Consider the following 27101-nt stretch of genomic DNA (forward strand, 5'->3'; position numbering starts at 1 on the left):
TGGTAGGATGGACATTTCTATTTATTTATGTAAGATTTGTTTTATTTATTTGAAAGAGTTACAGAGAGAGATAGAGACAAAGAAAGAGAGAGATCTTCCATCCATTGGTTCACTCCCCAAATGACTGCAGTGACCGGAGTTGAGCTGATTCGACATCAGGAGCCAGGAACTTATTCCAGATCTTCCACGCGGGTGCAGGAGCCTAAGGACTTGGGCCATCCTCTGCTGCTTTCCCAGGCACAATAGCAGAGAGCTGGATCAGAAGTGGAGCAGCCAGGACTCGCACCAGCACCTATATGGGATCCTGGCACTGCAGGCTGGGGCTTTAACCTGCGGTGTCACAGTGCTGGCCCTGATGGACATTTTTGTGCTTCATTGAATTTAAAGCAGTTTTCCAGAGAAAGTGTATAGTTTGAGAATAATTTTGGAGGCAATCAGTCATTTCATTTGAAAATGTTGGTTTTGCATAATTTTTTGTTTTCATTTATTCAGCTAATATTTGTTGAACAGTAAACATATTAGATATTTTGTTTGATATAAAAATGTGATACACTCCTATCCCTTTGGAAGCTAGTTTAGGGAGACAGAAATAGAGATACAGAGGTAACTATAAAATGCAGTCCTAAGTACTAAAATAGAGAAATGAGGGAAGAATTGATAAAACACATAATCTTTATTATCTCCAGACATCTGGAAATAATTAGCTTTCTTGTTTACAGTATTAGAGACTGAGAAGGCGGCTAAGTACATGGCTTCATAATTTAAAAAATATTTAAAATGTTAACATTTAGAACTAATAATTTAGTCATTTAGTCAGGGGTAAGTGTTTTCTGTTGCTTAATGGGCTTCTTTATAGAGAAAATAGATTAATATACAGGAGTGGTTTTTTTTTTTTTTTTTTTTTTTAATTATTTGAGAGGCAGAGAGGACAGCAAATGCTCCTATCCATTCGTTCACTCCCTAAATTCCTATAATGGCAGGGACTAGGGATGAAGCTAGGATCTGGGAATTCAATCCAAGTCTCTCCCTGAGGTACAGGGACCAAATCACTTGAGCCATTACAGGGTCTACATTAGCAGGAAGCTGTAATCAAGAGCCAGAGCCTGGAATTGAGCTTAGGTACTCTGATATAGGATGCGTGGGTTCTAACCCGTGTCTTAGCTACTAGGCTGAATACCTGCCCACACATAGGAATATTTATGTAATACTTCCATATCCCCCAGAAATACGTTTATTTATTTGCTTATTTTTTAGATTTATTTTATTAAGCCTTTGAAGGGCAGAGTTACAGAGACAGAGAGATAGATATCTTCTCTCCACTGGTTTATACCCCAAGTGGACACAGTTGCCAGACCGGTCCAGATGAAAGCCAAGAGCCAGGACCTTCATCCAGCTCTCCCACATTGATGGCAGGGGCCCATCTTCTACTCTGCTTTTCCCACGCCATTAGCAGGGAGCTGGATCGGATGTGGAGCAGCTGGGACAACAACCAGTGTCCCTATGGGGGCCAGCATTGCAGTCAGTGGCTTAACCTGCCATGCTGGCCCCCCAAAAATATTTTTAAAACTTAATGGGTGATGTGTTAAAAGACTCAAAGCTGAGGCACATTATAAGGAAAACCTGATTTTACCACCTAAAATAATCATCAAGTGTTGACATCTTGTCCCACTTCTTCCTTGTCTTTCTGTACACATGTATGCTACCTTTTGCCAAACCATTTGAAAGTAGGTCACAGATACCGTAACATTTCACTCTTAAGTTCTCCAATCTGCATCTCCCAAAGGCAAGTACGTTTTCCTTCACAAGCATCATATTTAAGAAAATCATCATTAATTCAAAAAGTATAATCTGCCACATATTTCATCTCTTATCTGTATTGTTTCTAAAAATATCTTTCGTAGTTGACTGTTTATTACTGCCCTAGGATCTAATCAGTTTGTCAATTACATTTAGCTGTCTGAACTTTTAATCTTTCACCAGTCTGGGATCATTCTCTCTGCACAACATTGGAAACCATGGAGTCTAGGGCAGGTATCCTACAGAATGTTCAATGTTCAGGACTTTGTCATTTTCTTTATAATTAGATTCAAATCAAATTTTTAGTAAGAAATAAAGATGACTTTTTACATTTATGACTATATTATATCAATAGGCACTTAAAGACCAGCTGTATTACAATTGGTGACGCACACAGGAAATTGTTGGATATGATGGTGACTGCTGGATTTTTCATTTTAAAAGCACATTTCTCCCTTGATAATTAATCAGTAATATGTGGAAATGATTCTGGAAGACTGTGTTAATGTTGTTCCCTGAGATCATTCCTTCTAATAATTCATTGATAGTTACTGTCCTAATCACCTTTATTGTTGGGGTTACAAAATCATGACTTTAAAAAAATTTCTATCATTTGGGGCTGGCGCTATGGTGCAGTGGGTCAACTCACTGGCCTGAAGTGCCGGCATCCTATATGGGCACTGGTTCTACTCCTGGCTTCTCCTCTTCAGATCTAACTCTCTGCTATGGCCTGGGAAAGCAGTAGAAGATGGCCCAAGTCCTTGGGCCTCTGCACCCATGTGAGAGACCTGGAAGAAGCTCCTGGCTCCTAACTTCAGATCGGCTCAGCTGCAGCTGTTGCAGCCATCTAGAGAGTGAACCAGCAGATGAAGACCTCTCTCTCTCTGGCTCTACTTCTCTCTGTAACTCTGTCTTTGAAATAAATAAAATAAATCTTTAAAAAAAATTTTTTTTTAAGAATAAAATAAATTTCTATCATTTAAAAATTTATTTACTTATTTGAAAGGCAGAGTGACAGAGTGAGTGAGATCTCCCTCTGAGAGAGAGAGAGAAAAAGATCTCCCATCTCCTGGTTCACTCCCCAAATAGCTGCAACAGCTGGGACTGAACTTCATCTGATCTCCCAGTTGAGAAGCAAGAACTCAGTACTTGAGGCATCATCCTTTGCGTTCCAGGCACATTAATAGGAGGCTGGGTTGGAGGCAGAGTAACTAGAACCTGGTGCTCTGATACGGAATGTGAGTATCCCATGTGGTAGTTTTTTATTTTTTTAAAAAAGATTGATCTATTCATTTGAAAGTCAGAAGTACACAGAGAGAGAAGGAGAGGCAGAGAGAGAGAGTGAGGTCCTCCATCCACTGGTTCACTCCCAGGTTGGCCGCAATGACCGGAGTTGCGCCAATCCGTAGCCAGGAGCCAGGAGCCTGCAGGGGCCCAAGGACCTGGGCCATCCTCCACTTCTTTCCCAGGCTACAGCAGAGAGCTGGATCGGAAGTGGAGCAGCTGGGACTCAAACCAGCGCCCATATGGGATGCTGGCACTGCTGGCAGCGGCCTTGCCTGCTATGCCACAGTGCCATGTGGTAGTTTTTTTTTTTTAAATCTCAAGGTTGTTATTTATTTATTTATTTATTTATTTATTATTTTTGACAGGCAGAGTGGACAGTGAGAGAGAGAGAGAGACAGAGAGAAAGGTCTTCCTTTTTGCCGTTGGTTCACCCTCCAATGGCCGCCTTGGCCGGCGTATCGCGCTGATCCAAAGGCAGGAGCCAGGTGCTTCTCCTGGTCTCCCATGCGGGTGCAGGGCCCAAGGACTTGGGCCATCCTCCACTTCTTTCCCAGGCTACAGCAGAGAGCTGGCCTGGAAGAGGGGCAACCAGGACAGAATCTGGTGCCCCGACCGGGACTAGAACCCGGTGTGCTGGCGCCGCTAGGTGGAGGATTAGCCTATTGAGCCACGGCGCCGGCCCGGTTTTTTTTTTTTAATTTATTTGTTGTGGCCGGCTCTGTGGCTCACTTGGTTAATCCAACGCCTGTGGTGCCGGCATCCCATATGGGCCCCGGGTTCTAGTCCTGGTTCCTCCTCTTTCAGTCCAGCTCTCTGCTGTGGCCCAGCAGGGCAGTGGAGAATGGCCCAAGTGCTTATGCCCCTGCATCCGCATGGGAGACCAGGAAGAAGCGCCTGGCTCCTGGCTTTGGATCGGCGCAGCGCTAGCCGTAGCGGCCATTTGGGGAGTGAACCAACGGAAGGAAGACTTTTCTCTCTGTCTCTCTCACTGTCTATAACTCTACCTGTCAAATAAAAAAAATTATTTGTTTAATTTATATAAAGAGAACAGATTTCATGTATTTCTTAGATACAACTAAGAACATGTTGAGGTGTTGGTGCTGTGGCACAGCTGGTAAAACCACCACCTGCGGCACTAGCATCCCGTATGGTTGCTGGTTCAAGTCCCAGCTGTCCCACTTCCAGTCCTGCTCCCTGCTAGTGTGCCTGGGAAAGAAGTGGAAAATGGCCCAAGACCTTGGGCCCCTGCAATCACATGGGAGACCCTGAAGAAGCTCCAGGCTCCTGGCTTCGGATCAGCCCAGCTGTGGCCATTGCAGCCGTTTGGGGAGTGAATCAGCTGATAGAAGACCTCTCTGCCTCTGCCTCTCTGTAACTTTGCCTTTCAAGTGAAATAAATCTTAAAAACAAAACAAAACAAAATGTTGATACTTCCCATCCTCCAACCTCCTTTCTTATTTTTCTTTTAATGTTTGCAGGAACATACTTTCAGTTTACTTTATAATTACAAACTTAATCCTGCACTGAATCAACAAGTAGAAAGTAGAAAGACCACTCTTCCTCAGGAATATAGACAAGGGCTATAAACAATAATTTGATCCTGAGCTGTCAGTTTCATTCATATACATTACATTTTTTTGTACTGTATATATTAGCTACCATAAATCAGAGAAAATATCTTTTTGGGCCTGACTTATTTCACTAAGCATGGTAGTCTCCAGTTACATCCATTTTGCTGCAAAAGACAGGATTTTGTTCTCAGTAGTATTTCATTGTGTGTGTGTGTTATCAGTTGATGGACGTCTGGGTTGATTCATATTTTAGCTATTCTGAATTGAGCTGCTATAAACATGGGGATAGAGATAACTCTTTAATATGCTGAGTTCCTATCCTTTGGGTAAATTCCCAAGAGTGGGATGGCAGGGCCATATGGTAGATCAGTTTTCACATTTCTGTGGAATCTCCATAGTGTCTTCTATGATGGTTGTGCCAGTTTACGTTCCCATCAACAGTGTATTAGGGTACCTTTTTCTCCACATTCTATCAGTATTTGTTATTTTTGGATGATGGCCATTCTATCTGGGGTGAGATGAAACCGTCCATGTGGTAGTTTAACCCCCTGCACAGCAATATCTGCCCCAAATTCTGTCACTTTATTAATGGCTAGTTGGATAGCACATTCTATTCAGATTCTTAGGGAATCATTTGAATTTTTTTACCATTGCCAGGAGAAAAACTATCGAAACAGCAGCTGCATAATTCTAACATCATTAAGAAATTAAGAGCTAAAGACAAAGAAAATGAAAATACTATTGCAAAGCTGAACAAAAAGGTTAAAGAGCTAGAAGAGGAGTTGCAACATTTAAAACAGGTAGCAATCGTTGTTCTATATATATGTATTTCAGTCTTGTCAACAGTTCGCTGTGGTTTATGAAGCAGTTAGGATGATTTAATGGGTGTATCATGTTAGAAGTGTTTTCCAAACAATTTAATAGATGGATGTTGGGATTTTTTTGTTACAATACATATGAGTCCTGCAAAGTGGTTATTTACTATGGTGTTATTTGTTGAAAAACACTTTTATAATTTTTATTATACAGGTCCTAGATGGTAAAGAAGATGTTGAGAGACAACATAGAGAAAATATTAAAAAACTAAATACTGTGGTAGAACGCCAGGAGAAGGATGTTGGCCGACTTCAAGTAGACATGGATGAACTTGAAGAAAAGAACCGAAGTATTCAGGCTGCCCTGGACAGTGCATACAAGTAAGAAAATGAACAAATACACATCTCATTTATAATCAGCCATCATGGTAGAATGTTGAAGAAATTCTTTTTGTGTTATTTCTAGCAATATTTATAAGCTTCCCTATATATGTGTTTGTTACTGGTCAAAGCAAGATCAACAGAGTGTCCTTACCATCCATGTCCAGTGTCTGTTATGTCGTGAAAGCCTCCTCATCTGTAAATGTCTGTGGTATATAGAAATTTCATTAACTTGGGTATGTGATTAACTGTATATTATCCTAAATAAAAATTATCTAATTTTTAAGAGAGCTTACTGATCTTCACAAAGCTAATGCTGCAAAGGATAGTGAGGCACAGGAAGCTGCCCTGAGCCGTGAGATGAAAGCCAAAGAAGAACTTTCTTCAGCACTAGAGAAAATCCAAGAAGAAGCCCGTCAGCAGCAAGAAACATTAGCGATTCAAGTAAGCAATGGATGATGGATTAAAGTGGTCTTTACACAGTTGTTCATGCTTCTACAGATTAAACAATGCATTAGCTAATTTGAACCAAACTATATGTAGTGGTATATGTGTTAAACTTCCTTTATAATCTCACCTGATATTTTTCAGCATACTGGATTGTGCCAAACTTAAAGTCAGTTGTACTTTTTTGTATTTTATTTATTTGAAAGACAGTTACAGAGAGGGAGAGGCAGAGGCATAGAGAGAAAATCTTCCATCTGCTGATTCACTCCCCAGATGGCCACAACAGCCAGGGCTGGGCCAGGCCAAAGCCTGGAGCCAGGAGGTTCATCTGGGTCTCCCATGGGGGTTCAGGGGCCCAAGGACTTGGCCCATCTTGTACAGCTTTCCCAGACACATTAGCAGGGAGCTAGATAGGAAATGAACCGTTTGGGACTGGAACTGGCACCCATGTGGGATGCCAGCACTGCAGATGGTGGCTTAACCCACTGTGTCACACCAATGACCCTGACCTTTCTGTTTTTTAAAATTGTTAAGAGTGATGTTTACGTTACACCAATATTTTTACGTTTTTTTTGTGAGTTTCAAACCTCATTAAGAATACTACGAAAGCTAGGAGCTCCCTTTTTTTATTTATAGATTTATTTTTAATTATTTGAAAGGCAGAATTAGAGAGAGAGAGAGAGAGAGAGAGAGAGAGAGAGAGAGATCTTCCATCTGCTGGTTCACTCTCCAAATGGCTGCAACAGCTTGGGCTGGGCCAGGCCGAAGCCAGGAGCCAGGAGCTTCATCTGGGTTTCCCGCCCAAGGACTTGGGCCATCTTCCACTGCTTTCTCAGTTGCATCAACAGGGAGCTGGATCAAAAGTGGAACAGCCAGAACTCAAACTGATGCTACATGGGATGCCGGCATTGGCATTGTAGGCAGCAGCCTAATCTTCTGTGCCACAATGCTGGCCCCTAGGAGTCCTCTTTGATGAGAAATACACATAGGAGAGAGAAGTCAAAAGCTCATGGAAAAATGGAATTGAAAATTTACTTTGAAAATCCTTGTGTAGTTTCTTCATAAGGTGCATTTTCATGAACTTTTTTTTTTTTTTTTTTTTTTTTTTATGACAGGCAGAGTGGACAGTGAGAGAGAGAGAGACAGAGAGAAAGGTCTTCCTTTTGCCGTTGGTTCACCCTCCAATGGCCGCCGCGGCTGGCGCGCTGCGGCCGGCGCACCACGCTGATCCGATGGCAGGAGCCAGGAGCCAGGTGCTTTTCCTGGTCTCCCATGGGGTGCAGGGCCCAAGCACCTGGGCCATCCTCCACTGCACTCCCTGGCCACAGCAGAGGGCTGGCCTGGAAGAGGGGCAACCGGGACAGAATCCGGCACCCCGACCGGGACTAGAACCCGGTGTGCCGGCGCCGCTAGGCGGAGGATTAGCCTAGTGAGCCGCGGCGCCGGCCTTCATGAACTTTTTGAAGATAGCTTGTACACATGGATCTCAAAATTTTTAGCACCAAAATAAACTCATCTTGTAATTTTATTTTCTGTGAGCATTTTGATGTACCCTTGGATGTACATAAATGTTACTTATAATTTCAAAAAAGTTCATTTATCTCTTGAGCTCGTTGAAAACATCTGTGGACCTCAGATGGAGGAAAAATAAAATTTGCCAGATTTTGTCTTACCACGTTGGTGGAAATTTTGGTTGCTTATACTTTTGAATATTAGGAGTAATGTTGCTGTAAATACTCATTAGAAATTTTTATGTGAACATATATTTTTAAATTTATATGTTAACTCTACTTTTTTGAGGACCTGCTGAACTTTTCCGTAGAGCTGCATCATTTTATATTACCACCAGCATTTTAGATGAGGGCATCAGTGTCTCCCATGTCCTTGTTAAAATTTGTCGTTACCTATTTTTCTATTATATCCCATGTAGTTTATGCAAGGTGGTACCTGGTTCTGTTAGTGTCCTTTAATACACAAAAATGCTTAATTTTGAGAAATCCAGCATATCTAGAAGATCTATTTTTTGTTTCGTGTCTTGTGCTTTTGGCATTGTATTTAGGAAACCATTGCTTGATCCAAAGTCATGTAGATTTTCACTAGTTTTCTTTTAAGTTTTATGGTCTGACCCCACAGAATTAGGTCTTTTGTATGTCTGTATGCAGTTCTCCAAGTACCATTTATTGAAAAAACTGCTCTTTTCTCATTGATTCCAATGCACTTTTTATTTAATTTTGTTTTGAGTATGCAAAGTATTTACATGATTCCAAAATGAGAGCTTCATAACAAAATATATTTAGACAACATTTGCTTACAACTTAACACTTTTCCATTCCTTTTGTTTTTCTGTAGGTAATTTTAACAGCTTTTGGTTATCTTTTCAGTGGTTCTATTCATAAATGCAAGAAAATATATTCATCTGTACATTTATGTATATATATTTTACCTATTATGTATTCACTTATACACATACTTTTTTGTATCTTTCCCATCCTTCCTACGTAAAAGATAGTTTACTATTTATATATGCATTTTTTTTAAGGTTTTTATTTGTTTGAAAGGCAGAGTGACAGAGGGAGAAACAGAGCTTTCATCTGCTGGTTCACTTCCCAAATGGCTACAAAAGCTGGGGTTTGAGTCAGGCTGAGGTCAGGAGCCAGAAACTCCAGCTGAGTCTCTCACATGGGTGGCAGGAACTTATGTACTTGAGCCATCATCTGCTGCTTTCCAGGCAAATTAGCAGGGAACTGGATTGGCAGCAGAGTAGCTGGGATTCAAACTGGCACTCTGCTGTGGGATATAGGTGTTCCACTTTGTCACAACACCTGCCCCTATTTATGCTGTTTTATAACTTGATTTGTTTATTTTTAAAGATATCTTGATGACCACATAGAGTTTTTTTTTTTAAAGATTTATTTTATTTATTTGAAAGACAAAGTTACAGAGAGAGGTAGAGACAGAGAGGTCTTCCATCCACTGGTTCACTCCCCAGATGGCTGCAACAGCCGGAGCTGTACCGATCTGGAGCCAGGAGCCAGGAGCTTCTTCTGGGTCTCCCACGTGGGTGCAGGAGCCCAAGGACTTGGGCCATCTTCTACTGCCTTCCCAGGCCATGGTAGAGAGCTGGATCGGAAGAGGAGCAGCTAGGACTTGAACCAGCGCCGATATGGGATGCCAGCGCTTCAGGCCAGGGTGTTAACCTGCTGTATCACAGCGCTGGCCCCCATGTAGAGTTTTTGAAAGATATCTTTTTATACTTTTATAATACTTCACTATGTGAAGTATTTTAACTGTTTCTTATTAAGGGATACTTGAGTTGCTTCCAATAGTTTACTGTAAACCATGCCACAATCCGTATATCCTTTGTGTTTCTTCTACTCTGTCATTGGGAGAAATAAAATATTGATATTCTGAATTAATAATACATTAGAACAATAATAAAGAAGTATCAAGGAAAGGGAGATAGTGTATCCATCAAAACATCACCTTTTACAAGTACTACCAATTTTGTATATTACCTTCTTATGCTTATCACCATGTACACATTTTTTATAATTGATGTCATAGATGTTATTTTTACAGTTTTTCCAGTTAGGTTAAACCATAAATTTTTAAAATGTTCTATACAATAATAATTTTAAAAATTATTTATGTATGTATTTGAGAGAGAGAAAAAGTGTTGGTTCATTTCCTAAATGCCTGTAGTAGCTGGATTAGGCCAGACCTAAATCAGGAGCTAGGAACTCAATCCAGGTCTCCTTTGTGGGTGCAAGGACCCAACTACTTGAGTCCTTGCTGCCTTCCAGTAGCAGGAACCTGTCTAAAGTACTCTGATACTGGTTGTAGGTATCTTAAACAGTGTCTTTTGTTGTTGTTGTTTTGTTTTTGAAAGGCACAGTTAGAGAGAGGGAGAGACAGATCTTTTAGCCACTGGTTTACTCCCTAAATAGCCACAATGGCCAGGGCTGGGCCAGACCAAAGCAGAAAACCAGCAGCTGCTTCTAGGTCTCCAACATGGATATCAGGGCCCAAGCACTTAGGCCATTCTCTACTGCTTTCCCAGGCACATTAGCAGGAAGTTAGATTAGAAGTGGAGCAGCTGGATGGCCAGTGCCATGGCTCAATAGGCTAATCCTATGCCTGTGGCACCGGCACCCCGGGTTCTAGTCCCAGTCAGGGCGCCGGTTCTGTCCCAGTCGCTCCTCTTCCAGTCCAGCTCTCTGCTGTGGCCCTGGAGTGCAGTGGAGGATGGCCCAAGTCCTTGGGCCCTGCACCCATGTGGGAGACCAGGATAAGTACCTGGCTCCTGGCTTCGGATCAGCGAGGTGTGCCAGCTGCAGCGGCCATTGGGGGGTGAACCAACGGAAAAGGAAGACTTTTCTCTCTGTCTCTCTCACTGGCCACTCTGCCTGTAAAAAAAAAAGGAGTAGCTGGAACTCAAACCAGTCCCCAAATGGAATGCCAGTGTTGCAGGTGACACTTTTACCTGCTGTGCCACAACATGTGCTCCAATTAGTGTTTTAAGAGCTGTATGAATGCCTGTTGCCATCCATCATAATGTTTAATTTATGTTGTGTCAATTTTTGCAAATATAAATTACCACTGATAAATCTTTAGAATATCTTCAGTTTTGTTTGACTTTTTGCTAGTCGCTGTTTAATTAATATCTGCTTTCTTTTTTTTTAAAGATTTATTTATTTATTTGAAAGGCAGAGTTATAGAGAGGCAGAGGCAGAGAAGGAGAGATTTTTCTTTCCACTGGTTCACTCCCTGGATGATCGCAATGGCTGGAGCTAAGCCAATCTGAAGCCAGGAGCTGGGAGCTTCTTCCGGGTTTCCCATGCGGATGCAGGGGCCTAAGCACTTGGGCCATCTTCCACTGCTTTCTCAGGCCATAGCAGAGAGCTGGATCAGAAGTAAAGAGCAGCTAGGACTTGAACTGGTTCCCAAATGGGACGCTGGCACTGCAAGTGGCGGCTTTACCCACTACGCCACAGCGCTGGCCCCAGTATCTGCTTTCATAGAATAAATTCTCAGGGCCAGAGTAATCAGATGAAAAGATGTTTTATTTTGTTTCCTAATTCATTTTATTTGTTTGAAGAGAGAGATCTATGGACTGGTTCACTCTTCGTATGCCCATAACAGCCAGGGCTGAACCAGGCCAAAGCCAGGAACTGGGAACTCAACCACATCTCCCACATGGGTGGCAGGAACCCAACCATTTGAATGATCACCTGCTGCCTCCCAAGGTACTTCTCAGCAGGAAGCTGGAATCAGGAATGAAGCTGGGACCTGAACCCAGGCATTCTGATACGAGATGCAGACATCCCAAGCAGCATCGTAACCACTGTGCCAAACGCCTATCCAGGGTTTAAGAAGTTTAATGATTCTTAAAACATGTTTACATATTGTTTTCCAAAGAGGCTATGGTAGTTTATGGTGTGTTTAGCTGTGTGTGAGTGCTGTGTGTAGTTTATTAGTTAATCTTGCTGCTATCATGGTCTGCTTTGTGTGACAGACATTTATGGATACTTGGTCTCTCCTCAGTATCCTAAGACTGTGGCTATGTTTGTACAGGTTTATATGCTTTTCTTTGCTTAGCAGAGTGAATTCTAAGTTCTTAAGTAGTTATTGAATATACATAAAGTTTTGGAATTGCTTGATGAATGTTACTTGTGATAATCATATGTAAAGGCTAATTGCCTGTTATGAACAGTAGGTCAACACAGCACAAAATGATGAAGTTATACATCATGTTTTGACATTGTGACAATATGTTGTGTTTTCTCCTACAGGTGGGGGACCTTAGGCTGGCACTGCAACGTGCAGAACAGGCTGCTGCCAGAAAAGAAGATTATTTACGCCATGAGATCAGTGAACTTCAGCAGGTATTATCACAGTTCCTAAACAGAAATCCAAGAAGAATGTTTTCCTAAAAATAAAAAATAAATCATTGGAATTCATGGAACTGTGAGGTTTGCTACATGCTAATAATCATTTGCTGTATTTATTTTTTGAGTTTATTTTCATCTACTTGAGAGAGAGTATGCCTTCTTCATGAGAGAGACAGAAAGAGATTGTCCATCTGCTGACCCACTCCCCAAATGCCTGAAAAAGCCAGGGCTGGGCGAGGCAAAAGCCAGGAGGCTGAAATTCCATCTGTTTCTTCCACGTGTGTGGCAGGATCCCAAACACTTGAGCCATCATCTGCTGCCTCCCATTGTGCATTAGCAGGAAGCTGAATCAGAAGTGCCGGTGCCAGAACTTAGGCCAGCACTCCCATATGGGGAGAAGGTACCTCAAGTGGCAACTTAATGGCCTGCACCACAGTGCCCCATTTACTATGTGTTTGTGGCTTATGTGGATATCAGAATGAGCACCTTAAAAATATACAGAGGAGGGGCCAGCATTGTGGTCTAGTGGATAAAGCTACCACCTGTGATGTCGACATTCTATCTGGGTACCAGTTCCAGTCCTGGCTGCTCCCTTCCAATCCTGTCCCCTGCTCATGGCCTGGGAAAAGCAGCAGATGGCCCAAGTAGTTGGGCCTCTGCCTCCTACATGGGAGACCTGGATAAAGCACGTGGCTGCTGGCTTCAGCTTGGTCCAGCCCTGGCCATTGTGACCCTCTGGGGAGTGAACCAGTAGGTGAAAAAATCTCTGTCTCTCCCTTTCTAACTTTCAAATGAATAAATAAATCTTAAAAACAACAGCAAAACACACACACACACACACACACACACACAGGAAACTCCTTGATTTTGTTTATGTTTTTAATGCCTGTTTTTAAATTATCATTGGTCCTTGATTACTATGGGATAGATAATCAGTGCCTGCTTTGTATGCTACTACTATTATACTATTAGTAATTTTCAGTCAGTGAATGTGTATAGGAAAAAGAAGAAATACAATTTAGATCTTTTTTTTTTATTTCTTTATGTGAAAGAGTTACACAGAGATAGAAGGAGAGGCAGATAGAAAGAGAGAGGTTGTTTATCCGCTGGTTCACGCCACAATTGGCCGCAGTGGCTGGAGCTGTGCCGATCTGGAGCCTGGAGCCAGGAGCCAGGAGCTTCTTCTGGGTCTCCCACGCGGGTGCAGTGGCCCAACGACTTGGACCATCTTCTACTGCTTTCCCAGGCTGTAGCAGAGAGCTGGATTGGAAGTGGGGCAGCCTGGTCTCAAACCGGCGCCCATATATAATGCTGGTTCTGCAGGCAGTGGCTTTACCTGCTATGCCACAGCACTGGCCCCAATGCTTTTGTGTTGTTGTTTTTTCTTTTTTGACAGGCAGAGTGGACAGTGAGAGAGAGAGAGAGAAAGGTCTTCCTTTGCCATTGGTTCACCCTCCAATGGCCGCCACGGCCGGCGCGCTGATCCGATGGCAGGAGCCAGGTACTTATCCTGGTCTCCCATGGGGTGCAGGGCCCAAGGACTTGGGCCATCCTCCACTGCACTCCCGGGCCACAGCAGAGAGCTGGCCTGGAAGAGGGGCAACCGGGACAGAATCCGGCTTCCTCACAAATGTGTAGTGTATGTATGTATACTAGATATCGCAACACCTAACAACCCCGACCAGGACTAGAACCCGGTATGCCGGCACCGCAGGCGGAGGATTAGCCTATTGAGCCGCGGCGCCGGCCCAATGCTTTTGCTTTTATAAATAATTAAAAGTAGTTGGATGAGGAGGCAGCCCAGAGAGGTTTGTGTGAACTCTATCTTCAGGTAGTCAAAGACTCTCTTAGCAATGCTTTGTAAGGAAACACTTATTTAGATATTATGTAACAGTTCTAACTGAAGAATTGAATAGTTAGATATAGAAAAATAATTTTAAGTATCAATTCTCTTTTGAAGAAACAGTCTGTTTAAGAAATCTCTCATTAGTCTGGGTTTGTTAGTATTTTTAGTGTTTTTAATTGCTGTCGGTGGTAATAACTTAAGAATGTCATGATTCAGAGACTCCAAGAAGCAGAAAATCGAAACCAAGAGCTGAGTCAAAGTGTTTCATCAACAACGAGACCATTGCTTCGACAAATAGAAAATTTGCAAGCAACTCTAGGGTCCCAGACATCATCGTGGGAGAAGTTAGAGAAGAATCTTTCTGATAGGCTTGGTAACAGCTTTAATTTTTATGCTTGATGCCAAAACACTTCTTGCTTCTAAATCAAAACAGTGGTATGAAATTAAAATTTGATCTGATGGTTACATTTTATGTCTTACCGGATTTTTGCCTCTTTATTTACTTGTAAGACTTTAATTATGCCTTTAAAGCCATTTTTTCCCTATATAATGTGTCAGATACTATCTCAAGTATTCCTGTGTCATGTTTCAACTGGGTCTTTTTTCCTTGTCTCTTGCTAAATCTGATCCCATTTTATAATACCGCCTGTAACAGTGTTTAAGGTAGTTATCAGACATGATTGTAGTCAGGAGCAGAGGTAATCTGAGTGTCAAGATGAAACTCTAGAAGAGCAGTGATACTATGGAATCTCAAGATTCCACATTCTGCTTCCTCACAAATGGGTAGTGTATGTATGTATACTAGATATCGCAACACCTAACAAATTCATTAAAAATTCATTTGTGCCTAAAACTACCTATAATTTGGAGCTCTCAGGACTTGAACCAGTGTTCCAATACAGGATACCAGCTTTGAAAGTAGTGGCTTAACCTACACTGCACCACAACGCCAGCCCCGAGTTGTTTCTTTTAGTCATTCAGACAGATGTGTAGTTGTATTTCATTATGATTTCAATTTGTACTTCCATAATGGGTATTGATGTTGAACATCATTTCATGTGCTTATTTTCCATTTGTGTAGCCTTTATAGTGAAATGTCTGCTCAAGTCTTTTTCTTTTCTTTTTTTTTTTTTTAATAGATTTATTTATTTATTTGAAATGCAGAATTACAGAGAGAGAGGGAGAAGCACAGAGAGATCTTCCATCCTCTGGTATACTCCCCAGTCCACAACCAGGAGCCTGGAGCTTTTTTCTGGGTCTCCATGTGGGTACAAGGGCCCAAGCACTAAGACTACCTGTTGCTGCTTTCCCAGGTGCATTAGCAGGGAGCCAAGGTCTCGGACAGGCACCCATATGGGATGTTGGCCATCACAGACAGTGGTTGTACCCTGTATACCACGATAGTGGCTCTTGCTTATTTTCTGTCTGTACTGTTTGTATTTTCAGTGTTGAATTTTGAGAATTCTTTCTATATTCTAGAGACTAGTCCTAGGTCTGTTTGTGTTAATTTTCTCCCAGTATGTTGCTTGTTTGTTCAGTTTCTTTTACATGGAATAAAAATGTTGAAGGAATTCATTTTGTCAGTTTTTGCCCCTATAGTTCACATTTTTTTAAGATTTTTTTACTTATTTTACTTATTTGAAAGAGTTACAGAGAGAGGTAGAGGCAGAGAGAAAGAGAGAGAGAGATCTTCCATCTGCTGGTTCACTCCCCACATGGCTGCCACAGCAGAGCTGAGCCGATCCAGAGCCAGGAGCCAGGAGCTTCTTCTGGATCTCCTATATGGGTGCAGGGACCTAGGGACTTGGACCATCCTTTGCTGCTTTCCCAGGTACATTAGCAGGGAGCTGCATTGGAAATGTAGCAGGCAGGACTCGAATTGGTGCCCATATGGGATGATGGTGCCACAGGCTTGGGCTTTAACCTGCTGTGCCACAGTACTAGCCCCTGCTTCATGCTTTTGATGTCAAATCTAAGTATTCTTTGCCTAGGTCTAGATCGTGAGAATTTTCTTCTATTTTTTTAAAACTTTTATAGATTATGCTTACATTTAATTTTGTGAATCCTTTTGGATTTTTGATTTTCATTTGTGATCTCTTGTTGGTTGAGGTTCATTTTACTTTTTGCCTATGGATGTCCAGTTGCTTAGGACCATTTATTAATGCAAGATTCTACTTTCAAATTAAAATTCTTTGGGAAAAGAATTTTAAAGCAGCTATGAGTTAATATTGGTTTCTTTGTTTAAGTAGGCAGTCCTGTCTTAGGCAATAAGTTAATCAGTTAATCACCATCAGTTAATCACCATTGAAAGTTTGAAGTAAGAATTACCTTGGTATCTTTGTCTCTCAGGTGTATTTATGTGCGGTTTTCTTTCTATCCCACAATCAGGTGAATCCCAGACCTTGTTGGCAGCAGCAGTTGAAAGAGAGCGAGCAGCTGCAGAAGAACTCCTTGCCAACAAAACTCAGATGTCTTCCATGGAGTCCCAGAACTCTCTCTTGAGACAAGAAAACAGTAGATTTCAAGCTCAACTAGAATCAGAGAAAAATAAACTAAGAAAGTTGGAGGATGAAAATAACCGGTGAGCATGTTTTTTTTTTAGTGATGTTTTTGAGAGTTTGATTGCATTTTAAAGCACTTTTTAAACACATGCTGTTGGCTTTTAGCTTTGCAGAACTGAGAACTAAAAGTAAATACTTTCACTGATTAAATATAAAGTTAGTACTGCAATTCATTGGGCCTCATAGAGATTCTTAAAATTTTATAACATGTGTTTTAGGTTCTTGTGTTTTTTCAGGGAAAGTATTCATATGTTCCGTTGTAGTTTTTAAAAGGGGTCTAAAACATTACAAAATAGTTTGGAGACTACGCCTTGGTGTATTTTTATATTACAGGGCTTTAGCAGTGTTCCAGTCTTCCTAAATAAATCTGGCTTCTTTGGAAACCACAGATAAAAAGTTCATCTGTTGAAATTATATTAAGGCTGTGATTAGTATGTTTTTACCCTCTGAATTTTTCCTTGAAAGTTTTACATTTTTTAAAAAGTAGTCAGAATGGTTTATAAAGTAAAATGTCTGTACTTGTATCAGCATTTTCATAGAACCTCCTAATAAAGCTTTTGCAAAATCTGCACTTTAGAATGATGGTGCTCAGCCACCACCGCAGCTCAATAAGCTAATCCTCTGCCTGCGGCGCCAGCACACCAGGTTCTAGTCCTGGTCGGGGCGCCGGATTCTGTCCTGGTTGCACCTCTTCCTGTCCAGCTCTCTGCTGTGGCCCGGGAGTGTGGTGGAGGATGGCCCAAGAGCTTGGGCCCTGCACCCGCATAGGAGACCAGGAGAAGCACCTGGCTCCAGGCTTTGGATCAGTGCAGTGCGCTGGCCGCAGCGGCCACTGAGGGATGAACCAACGGAAAAAGGAAGACCTTTCTCTCTGTCTCTTTTTCTCTCTCACTGTCCACTCTGCGTGTCAAAAAAAAAAATAAAATAAAAAAAAATAAAAAGAATGATGGTGCTCAAAATTACTTGTATAAAGTTTCATTTTAAATGAAATTTTAACCCAGAGCATCAATAGATAAAATATTCAATAGTTCTTTCTGAATGGAACTCATGTGATCTGGAAAACACAGTTCAAAATTGACTGATGTCAAGGTGGTAATAAAAATGACTACTAAACATACAACGAATCAGTAATAAAGTTTTTAATAGTTTGTACTATTATCTTTTTTATATTGTTTAATTCCCTGTGGTTTAATAGGTACCAGGTTGAATTAGAAAACCTAAAAGACGAATATGTAAGAACACTTGAAGAGACAAGGAAAGAGAAGGTATTTCACTTGGTGTTCACTTACTTTTTACAGCTCATGGTGGAGAATGGTTGGGGATGGAAGTGAACTAGTAGGATAATGAGATGAAATGGGTGGTGCCATTGCTTTTGGAACTTGATTTTTGTAGTAAAACATATAGAATATCCTTCATGCTTTTAGTCTTTAGATTGACTTATTAGGATGGCATGAGTTAGTAATTCAGTAACTAACTAACTATATCTCTCTCCATTAGACACTACTGAGTAGTCAGTTAGAAATGGAAAAAATGAAAGTTGAACAAGAAAGGAAGAAAGCCATTTTCACTCAAGAAGTAATAAAAGAAAAGGTACTAGATTTTTGTTAACATTTGTTTTTGTTATAACCATTTAGTCACTGTTGTGATTAATCATGGATTGTGTTGTAATTTGAGCTGTACTTTGTAAGATCTGTTTTTTAAGACTAACATCAATCTAGTGATGAATTCTAGTTGTATAATCAGTGTCTTGCTTAGGGTGGATCCAAAGTAATTTGAGCATTATCCAAAGACAGTTATTTGAATTGTAGAACTTGCCCTTTTTAAAGTGAATTTTCTGGTTTGTCATTGGAACTAATATACCTCATTTGACCCATTAGGCACCTTAGGAGTAAAACTGGCTTGTTCACTTTATTTCTGGTTAATGAAGGTAATGTTTCTGGAATGAGTTTTTATATGTTTAAAGAATTATAGTGTAGTTGGAGTTAGCATTATACATTCAAAATATGTAAATTCAAATTACCTTTTGAATTTATTTGGGATTTTATTATATTTTAAATTTTTAAAATTTTTAAAAAGATTTTATTTATTTATTTGACAGGTATTACAGACAGTGATGCCGAGGCGCATTAGGTTGATCCTCCGCCTGCGGCGGATCCCATATGGGCGCCAGTTCTAGTCCCAGTTGCTCCTCTTCTAGTCTAGCTCTAGCTCTCTGCTGAGGTCCCAGAGGGCAGTGGAGGATGGCCCAAGTGCTTGGGCCCTGCACCCACATGGGAGACCGGGAAGAAGCACCTGGCTCCTGGCTTTGGATCGGCGTAGCTCTGGCCTTGGAGGCCATTTGGGGAGTGAACCAACAGCGGGAAGACCTTTTTTGCTGTCTCTCTGTCTGTCTGTAACTCTACCTGTCAAATAGAAAAAAAAAAAAAAAAAAAAGGATAGGCCAGAAATTTTATGGTGTATAAAATTATTGGTAATTTTGTTTTAAAGATGTAGGTTTAATTGATGATACATAACATGAATCAGTTAGTTTGTATATCTGTTTGAATAAAAACATTCTCATTCCACTAAAAAACAGCAACCAGTTTTGTTGTTATAATATGAATGAGTCCTGTGGTGATTTGACAGAGTTTGTCTATACTTTTGATCACTACATATCACAACTTTTATAAGGTTTCTGACTGTTCAGGTATCACATTTTTACCAATTTATGGGAAAATAAGAATGATTCTTTGCTTTCATTACTAACAAAGTTTTCTTGCTTTCTCTCTTTTGTACTTGAATCTGAACAATTTTTTTTTTTCTTTACTCCCTAAGGAACGCAAGCCGTTTTCTGTGTCTAGCACTCCCACCATGTCACGGTCAAGTTCTATAAGTGGAGTTGATATGGCAGGGCTACAGACATCTTTTCTTTCTCAGGTGATGTTTTATTTCTTACATGTGCTTAATTATTAAAATTAATAATGATATAGGGGATATGCAGATGGCAGTTTGGCTATCACCATGACCGTGCCGTTATAAAGGCAGCTTATCTGAATGTTTGCAAAGGAGTACTGATTGCATTGATGAAGAATATGTGATTTTTCTGTCTTTGAGAAAGTCGTAGACATTTTAAAGCCAGAATAGACAGAACCGCTGTGTTGGACTGATAATGGAGCATAATCTGCGATAACTGAATAATTCTTTGCGTTTTCTTTCATTAATAGGATGAGTCTCATGATCACTCGTTTGGACCAATGTCTGTATCAGCAAATGGAAGTAATCTTTATGATGCTGTAAGGATGGGAGCAGGATCAAGCATTATTGAAAATCTACAGTCTCAGTTAAAGCTAAGAGAAGGAGAAATTACTCACTTACAGGTATTGGCAAAATATAGCATAATAGAAAATGAAATCTGGGGGTTGAATAAGTAGCACCCTTCATTTCCACTTGAATTCTGAACAAATTGAGAAATAAGGTGAAATGGTAGTTTGTGAAGCCCAAAGTGTGTCACATGTATTAATGATACAGCATAGTTGGAGAAATTAGCTGAGGATGAGAGCTCACTGAGCCTGCTAATTGATTACCAGGATAAGCAGTCTTACCTTCTCTGTCAAGAAATCTTGGGCTGGTGCAGGCCAGCTTACATATTGCCATCTGACCCAGTGAGATTTTGGTACATCAGGGAGCAGAAAATGCCTGCTCCTTTTAGGCAGCTGTGTCCCCTTAGAATAAAGGGAAGTTCCTGAGCTCACTGCCCAGTTTAGTCTTCCCAGATTTATTACCTAGAAAAGTTGCTCCAACTCTCAGCAAGGAATATGTAAAGGGATGAGAAGTAGGAATTGTAACACCCTTCACATGGGAAAAAACACCAGTGAAGAGGGAGCATCTTCCCATCTTACCTTTTTTGCATTTTAAAATTGTGTGCATGAGAAATGTTAAAAATGTTTTACCTATTTTTGATGTTAAACAGCACACAAACTCAGAAGTGAGTCACATTTTCTTCTATTCCAATTAATGTGCTTTTGGTTCTGTGGAACTATAACTCTACTGAAGAAAAACTTGAATTGGCAAAAAAAATAGAGATCAAGGTAATTGCGTGTAGCCCAATATGCTGTCGTACTTATTTATTTGGTAGCAATGATAGGAATGATATGACTTAACAGAGCTGAGGCTACATTAAAGTATGTTTTTATTCTGAGTTCTTGAAGCAAGAAATATGTCATTTCCGTAGATTAATATGGCTGTGGTTTTTAAATGAATGACTGGATTTTCTTTGCTTCTTTATCTTTTCCTTACACAATAAACCCTATCAATGAAAACTGGGACTTTTTCTGCCACCTTTTTCTTTTTTTTAGCTTAAGGAACTAGCTCAGGATGTTATGTTGACATATTTGTTTATTCAAAAATAGCACACTAAATACTTTTTATATTAGTGGGATTATTAATATGTTTTGATTTAGACTGTTTTCTGATATTTCTCAGCTGGAAATTGGTAATCTAGAAAAAACTCGATCAATAATGGCTGAAGAGCTAGTTAAATTAACAAATCAAAATGATGAACTTGAAGAGAAAGTGAAGGAGATACCCAAACTTCGAACTCAGCTAAGAGTAAGTATTTTTAACTTAAGGATGAGTTTTAAGATATTTTAATCCAGTACATTAAATCTCATTTTTTATTTATGTAAAATGCATATGCATGCTGTAGTGATGTCTTAGAAATTAGAGTGTTAATATTTGAGAAAAGAAATTTAAAGATAAATCTTCTATCTTGCTTATGTCATTACACATTCAAAATATTTTCACAATCATGTTTGTCCCAGTATAGGAAAAGAACAAAATTTTATTTTATTTTATTTTTTAAAACTGTTATTTGAAAGACAGAATTACAGAGTGAGAGAGATAGTTCATCCACTGATTGACTTCCAAATGACCACAGCAGCTAAGGCTGGACCAAGCCAAAGCCAGGAACCAGGAGTTTTATCTGCATCTCCCATGCAGTTGGCTTGGGCCCAAGCAGTTGGGCTGTTTTGTTCTGCTTTCGAGGTGCATTAACAGGGAGCTGAACTGGACGTGGAGCAGCCAGGACTGAGACTGGTGCCCATATCACAGGCGGCAGCTTAACCCACTGTGCCACAACACCAGCCCCAAGCACTAAATTGTATTTGACTCATTGATAACATTGCCCCTTTCATGATCTTAGTAGTGTTTTGTTCACTGACTCTCTCTCTATATATGTTTGTATATATCTCATCACAGTTACCGCATTGGATATTAGGAGACACAGTTAAGCCATAAGTGAGAGTATATTTTCTTTTGACTTTTCCTGTGGGCTAAATGCCAAGGAATACTGAAACCAAAATGAAACAGACTGAAGTCTTATTGAGTGGGCTTAAATTTAAGTACGGGATGGAAGAGAGACTAAACCACATGGGTCTATGGGAGAAAATTAGAGACTTAATTAAGGAGAGAGATAGTTAAGATTGACAGTCTTTTTTTTTTTTTTCCTAATTCCCTTTATTTGCTGTTTATTCTACCATAGTGGTTTAGTCCATTTTTTGTTACTATAACAACATGTGGAGGTGAGTACTTTATAAAAAGGCCCATCTGGTTGGCTTCTGCTGAGAGTCCCCTTGGCTGTGTCACAACGTAGCCTGTTGCATTATTGAGAAAGTATATGCAAGAGGAGATCACAGAGTGAGACAGGAAGCCAGAAGAATTCAGGCGACGGGCTTACACTTTATATGAAAACCTATTCTGGTGTTTTTTTTAAAGGATTGATTTGATTTTTTGAAAGGCAGAGTTAGAGAAGTCAAGACAGAGAGAGGTCTTCCATCTGCTGGTTTACTCCCCAAATGGCCCCCAAAATTGGGGCTGGGTCAGGCCAAAGCCAGGAGCTTGCAGCTCCATTTGGGTTTCCTAATTGGGTGGCAGGGTCCCAGGTACTTGGGCCATCCTGTCTGCTTTCCCAGGTGCATTAGCAGGGAGCTGGGTTGGAAGTAGAGCAGCCAGAACTTGAACTGGAACCCATATGGGAAGCCGTCATCTTAGGCTGTGCTGCTTGCCACAGCACTAGCACCACATCAGCTCCTAACAACCTATTCTTGCTGGAACTCATTTAATCTACTCACTGAACATTAATCCCTTTGGAAGGGATGCCCTCCAGTGACCTATTTGTCCTCCCTCCCACTCAGCCCCACCTCTTAAAGGTTCCACCACCTCTTAATGCTATCACACTGGGAACCAGGTCTCCAGCACATGAACCCTTGCAGGACAAACCACATCCAAACTGTTTACAAATAATAGTTGTGGCCCATAATCTGCAGTGTGAGTGTAATTTTTTTTTAAAGATTTATTTATTTATTTGAAAGTCAGTTACACAGAGACAAAAGGAAAGGCAGAGAGAGAGAGGTCTTCCATCCACTGGTTCACTCCTCCAACTGGCCCCAATGGCTGGGACTATGCTGATCCAAAACCAGGAGCCAGGAGCTTCCTCAGGGTCTTCCCACGAAGGGGCAGGGGCCCAAGGACTTGGGCCATTTTCTACTGCTTTCCCAGGGCATAGCAGAGAGCTGGATTAGAAGTAGAGCAGCCAGGCCATGAACTGGCACTCATATGGGATGCCAGCACTGCAGACAGTGGCTTTACCCACTACACCTCCACAGCACTGGCCCCAGAGTTAAATTTTTAAAAGCCTTTTATATATATACTTTTTATTCAAATTGTAGATTTTTTATATAGTTATTTTAAGCATTGTAAACAAATGTGTTTTTCAGGATTTGGATCAAAGATACAACACTATCCTACAAATGTATGGAGAAAAAGCAGAAGAGGCAGAAGAACTTCGATTAGATCTTGAAGATGTAAAAAATATGTATAAGACTCAAATTGATGAACTTTTAAGACAAAGGCTCAGTTAACTTCTAAAAATTCCATTCTTATCAAACTGAATGTAAACATTTAATATCTAAATGCAGACTTCCAATAAATTCTTTTATAGAATTAGAAAATGGAATTTACTGTAGAATACAGAAGTTTAAAAGAATTTTTGCAGTATGTAGTAATATTTGCAGTTAAATTATTTTGTGCAATATTTGAACTTTATTTTTGAAACTATCCTTTAAAGATTTATTTTTTAAAGCATCTGATTTTTTCTTTTTGCCTTAAATAGCACAGAGATTTATTACTTTATCCTCATATCAGTATGGCTGGGGAAGCAGAGTGGTGTTCATGTATGTATTATAGATAAATAACTAATTGTAACTATAATTTGTGTTTGTATATATTGATAACATTTAAAGAATAGTATTAACATACTGAAACTTTTAAATCTTCCATACAAATCTTCAACATGATTGCTACTTATGAAAACATATGTTAAGTGTTCAAGTAGAGAAGTTATTAAACCTGTGGTTATTAAATTTTATACTAATTATTTTCCTTTAAAGTAGAAGTTACACTGACATTGAAATTTAAAGAATAATTAAAAAGAGTTTGGTGTAAAATTTTATTTCACCTAGCTTCCAAAACTAATTCTGTAGATTTTACTACTTTTAGATACTTGTCTGGAGAAAGCTCTACTAAGTTATCAAGGTGTAAGTAGATGGTAGAAAAAATTTACTTACACTGTGTTTATGATGGCATTAGTAACACTTAAATGATTTTGAAGAGGTGTTGTTTTACTACCCTATACAATGAGTCAAAAATAATAACATTATTAACATGGTTTACTCTTTGAAAATTACTTGTTTGCATTTGTAAATCTTTGAGCACGTTAAAAATGAATGTTTGATATTACAGAATATCTATAACAAAATAGAAAGATTGTAGGAATTTGTTTAAATTTGATATTTTACAATTCTGTGTACTTCATCTTTAATTTTTTTCCTTGAAGCTTTAAACACAAAAATAATGTGGAATAGCTTTAGAAAATAGCTATGCCTTCTTCCAAATGTTATTTTGTTCATAAGTTAACCAGGCTGTGTTTTAGACCTGTGAAGTATTTTGATACATTTTATTACTGAATGACATTTAACTGCCTTTGTTTGCAAATAAAACTGTCATTTAATTTTTAAATAGTAGTGCTTTAGAGGATAACTATAAGTAAGCCATCTTAAAGAATTTGGAGAGATTTTCAGGGCAATTCAAGTGACCTCATTTTTGTTCTTTTTATATTCCAGACAGTCTTTCTGTCATTGGAGCTCTGATTTGTAGCATTAATAAATATTCTTTCAATGTGAGCCAAATTCATAAAATTAATTTTCTGTATTTTAGTGGTGAAAGGCAGTTTAATAGCTTTTTGTCAGCTTGTCTTCTTTTTAATCTTCTAGAGAAGAATGACAAGACTGATAGCAATAAGAAATGTACAGAATATAGAAAATATAGGAAACTAAAGTTGCAAAATTCTGCCAAGCCTTTCAAAGTAGGAGTTTAGGAATTATGAAATGCTCCTTTAAAAATATCCATTAATTAAAAAGTAAAAGGACCTAAAACCTTCAGTTGCAGAAAAAAGACTGAAATACAACTTTATTGTACCTTTCAATTTCATGATATTAAACATTCTTTAATTCTTATTAATCTTGATTGATCAATTCATGTAAAAGTTTAAAGTGTTTTCAACTTATTTAAAAGTGACAAACAGCTATTAAGTCTCTGGTTGTGTATTACCATATATATATATATATACACACACACACACACACACATAAAGATTTATTTATTTGAAAGAGTTACAGAGAGAGAGAATGAGAAGCAGAGATCTTTCATGCACTGGTTTATTCTCCAAATGGCCACAGCAACTGAGGCTAGGCCAGACTAAAGCCAGGAGCTTCTTCCAGGACTCCCATGTGGGTGCAGGGGCCCAAGCACTTAGGCCATCTTCCACTGCTTTCCCAGGCACATTATCAGGGAACTGGATTGGAAGTGGAGCAGCTGGGACTTGAACTGGAGCCTATATGGAATGCCTGCATTGCAGGCATCAGCTTTATCCACCATGCCAAAATGCTGGCCCCTACCACATACTACTCTTGTATCCATAAACTAAGAGCTGATATTCATACTGATCTTGTGTTGATTTATTATACTCTTAAATCTCTCAATTTTTTTTAAAGATTTATTTATTTGAAAGGCAGAGTTACAGAGAGGCAGAGGCAGACAGAGTGGGGGGAAGGGTCTTCCATCTGCTGGTTCACTCCCCAGATGGCCACAACGGCCAGAGCTGCGCCAATCCAAAAACAGGAGCCAGGAGCTTTCTCTGGGTCTCTTACATGGGTGCAGGGGCCCAAGGATTTGGGCCATTTTCTACTGCTTTCCCAGGGCATAGCAGAGAGCAGGATTGGACGTGGAGCAGCCCAGTCTCAAACTGGCGCCCATATGGGATGCTGGCACTGCAGATGGCAGCTTTACCCGCTATGCCACAGTACTGGCTGTCAATTCATTTTTAAGTTGAGAAGGTATACTGAATGAGTTTCTTGAAAACCTCCAGTAAATGGCATGCTATCTATTGAATATTGGTTGCTGTATTTTGCTGTTTGTCATTTAAACTTCTTTATCCATAAAGTATATTCATAGTCTAATGGGTAAGAAAATAGCTTGCAATTAAATATTCCCATTCTTAAAGAAAGTGAAAAGATAATACTAATGATAAAAAGTAGAATGAAAGAGGTGTTTGGTGAAACTTTGTTGTTTGGTGAAACTCATAAAAAGACAGGTATGGAATACAGGATGCCTCTAACTCCTAGGAGGTAAATTGAAACCACCATTTCTTACCTTTCCTTTGCCTTTTTTTGAGAACCTCCAGTTGTATAAGGTTTAGCATGTAGAATGTACCAAATATTTCTACATTGTGATTTAAGATATTCTAAACATGACCTAGGGAAACATGAGTTTTTACAGTCAAGTAAATGGAAAGAATGTTCAGGGAATTTTTTTTTTCTCATGACCTCTCAATTGGCATTTTGATTTACTGAAATTTTATTTGAACATATATTAAGGGCATTATAGAATAGCCACAAGAAATAAGAGAAAATGATGGAGATATTGTATTTAGTGTACTGCTGTTTAGTATGTATACATGTATGTTCTAGTGTTTCATAATTTTTCATTTCAGTCAAGGAAAATGTTAATCTGATTTTCCCTATTCTAGGTCAGTTTTAAACTAAAAAGACTTTAATAACATTTTGTAAAGGGCTAAAAGTGATCAAGCTACAGATTGATATTACATTATTTTAATTCTAAGTGAAAAATAATATAAATAAGAAACATGGATCTGATTTGAATAAAGATTTTAAAATAGTAATAATGTATTTCATTTTTAACTGTTTGGAATGGCCAGTAGCAATGAATGAAGATAGTGTTGTTTATGAAGATAATATGGCTTGTATAACTTTGGAACTCATATTTTAAGAGAATAAAGATAAGCTCAAATTTTGTTATGAATCGTACAAATAAGAGTATTGTTAGTAAATTAAGTATAGTTTTCCTAATGAAGATAATGTGTGGAAAACATAATTTTAAGCATTTACTTATTT

At 39.4% G+C, this 27101-nt stretch overlaps 1 protein-coding gene across 2 annotated transcripts in view; it reads left to right on the top strand.

Annotated features, from left to right (window-relative positions):
- Positions 1-26869, top strand: part of TMF1 (TATA element modulatory factor 1) — a 38901-nt gene extending 12032 nt beyond the window's left edge. The window contains exons 6-17 of one of the 2 annotated variants that reach the window (XM_002713303.6): positions 5313-5455; positions 5685-5851; positions 6139-6295; positions 12091-12183; positions 14252-14408; positions 16424-16616; positions 17792-17861; positions 18094-18186; positions 19411-19512; positions 19800-19952; positions 21058-21183; positions 23349-26869. In XM_002713303.6, the coding sequence (XP_002713349.1) occupies positions 5313-5455; positions 5685-5851; positions 6139-6295; positions 12091-12183; positions 14252-14408; positions 16424-16616; positions 17792-17861; positions 18094-18186; positions 19411-19512; positions 19800-19952; positions 21058-21183; positions 23349-23492 (1598 nt within the window). In that variant the 3' untranslated portion in view covers positions 23493-26869. Of the gene's footprint in view, positions 1-56; positions 423-5312; positions 5456-5684; positions 5852-6138; positions 6296-12090; positions 12184-14251; positions 14409-16423; positions 16617-17791; positions 17862-18093; positions 18187-19410; positions 19513-19799; positions 19953-21057; positions 21184-23348 lie in introns of those variants that run through there. The other variant, XM_089305930.1, reaches the window with a different exon arrangement.
- The last annotated feature ends 232 nt before the right edge of the window (positions 26870-27101 follow it).

The sequence above is a fragment of the Oryctolagus cuniculus genome, chromosome 10, assembly GCF_051225735.1.
Source record: "Oryctolagus cuniculus isolate XC-2025 breed Fujian yellow rabbit chromosome 10, ASM5122573v1, whole genome shotgun sequence".
In the NCBI taxonomy this organism is placed as follows: Eukaryota; Metazoa; Chordata; class Mammalia; order Lagomorpha; family Leporidae; genus Oryctolagus; species Oryctolagus cuniculus.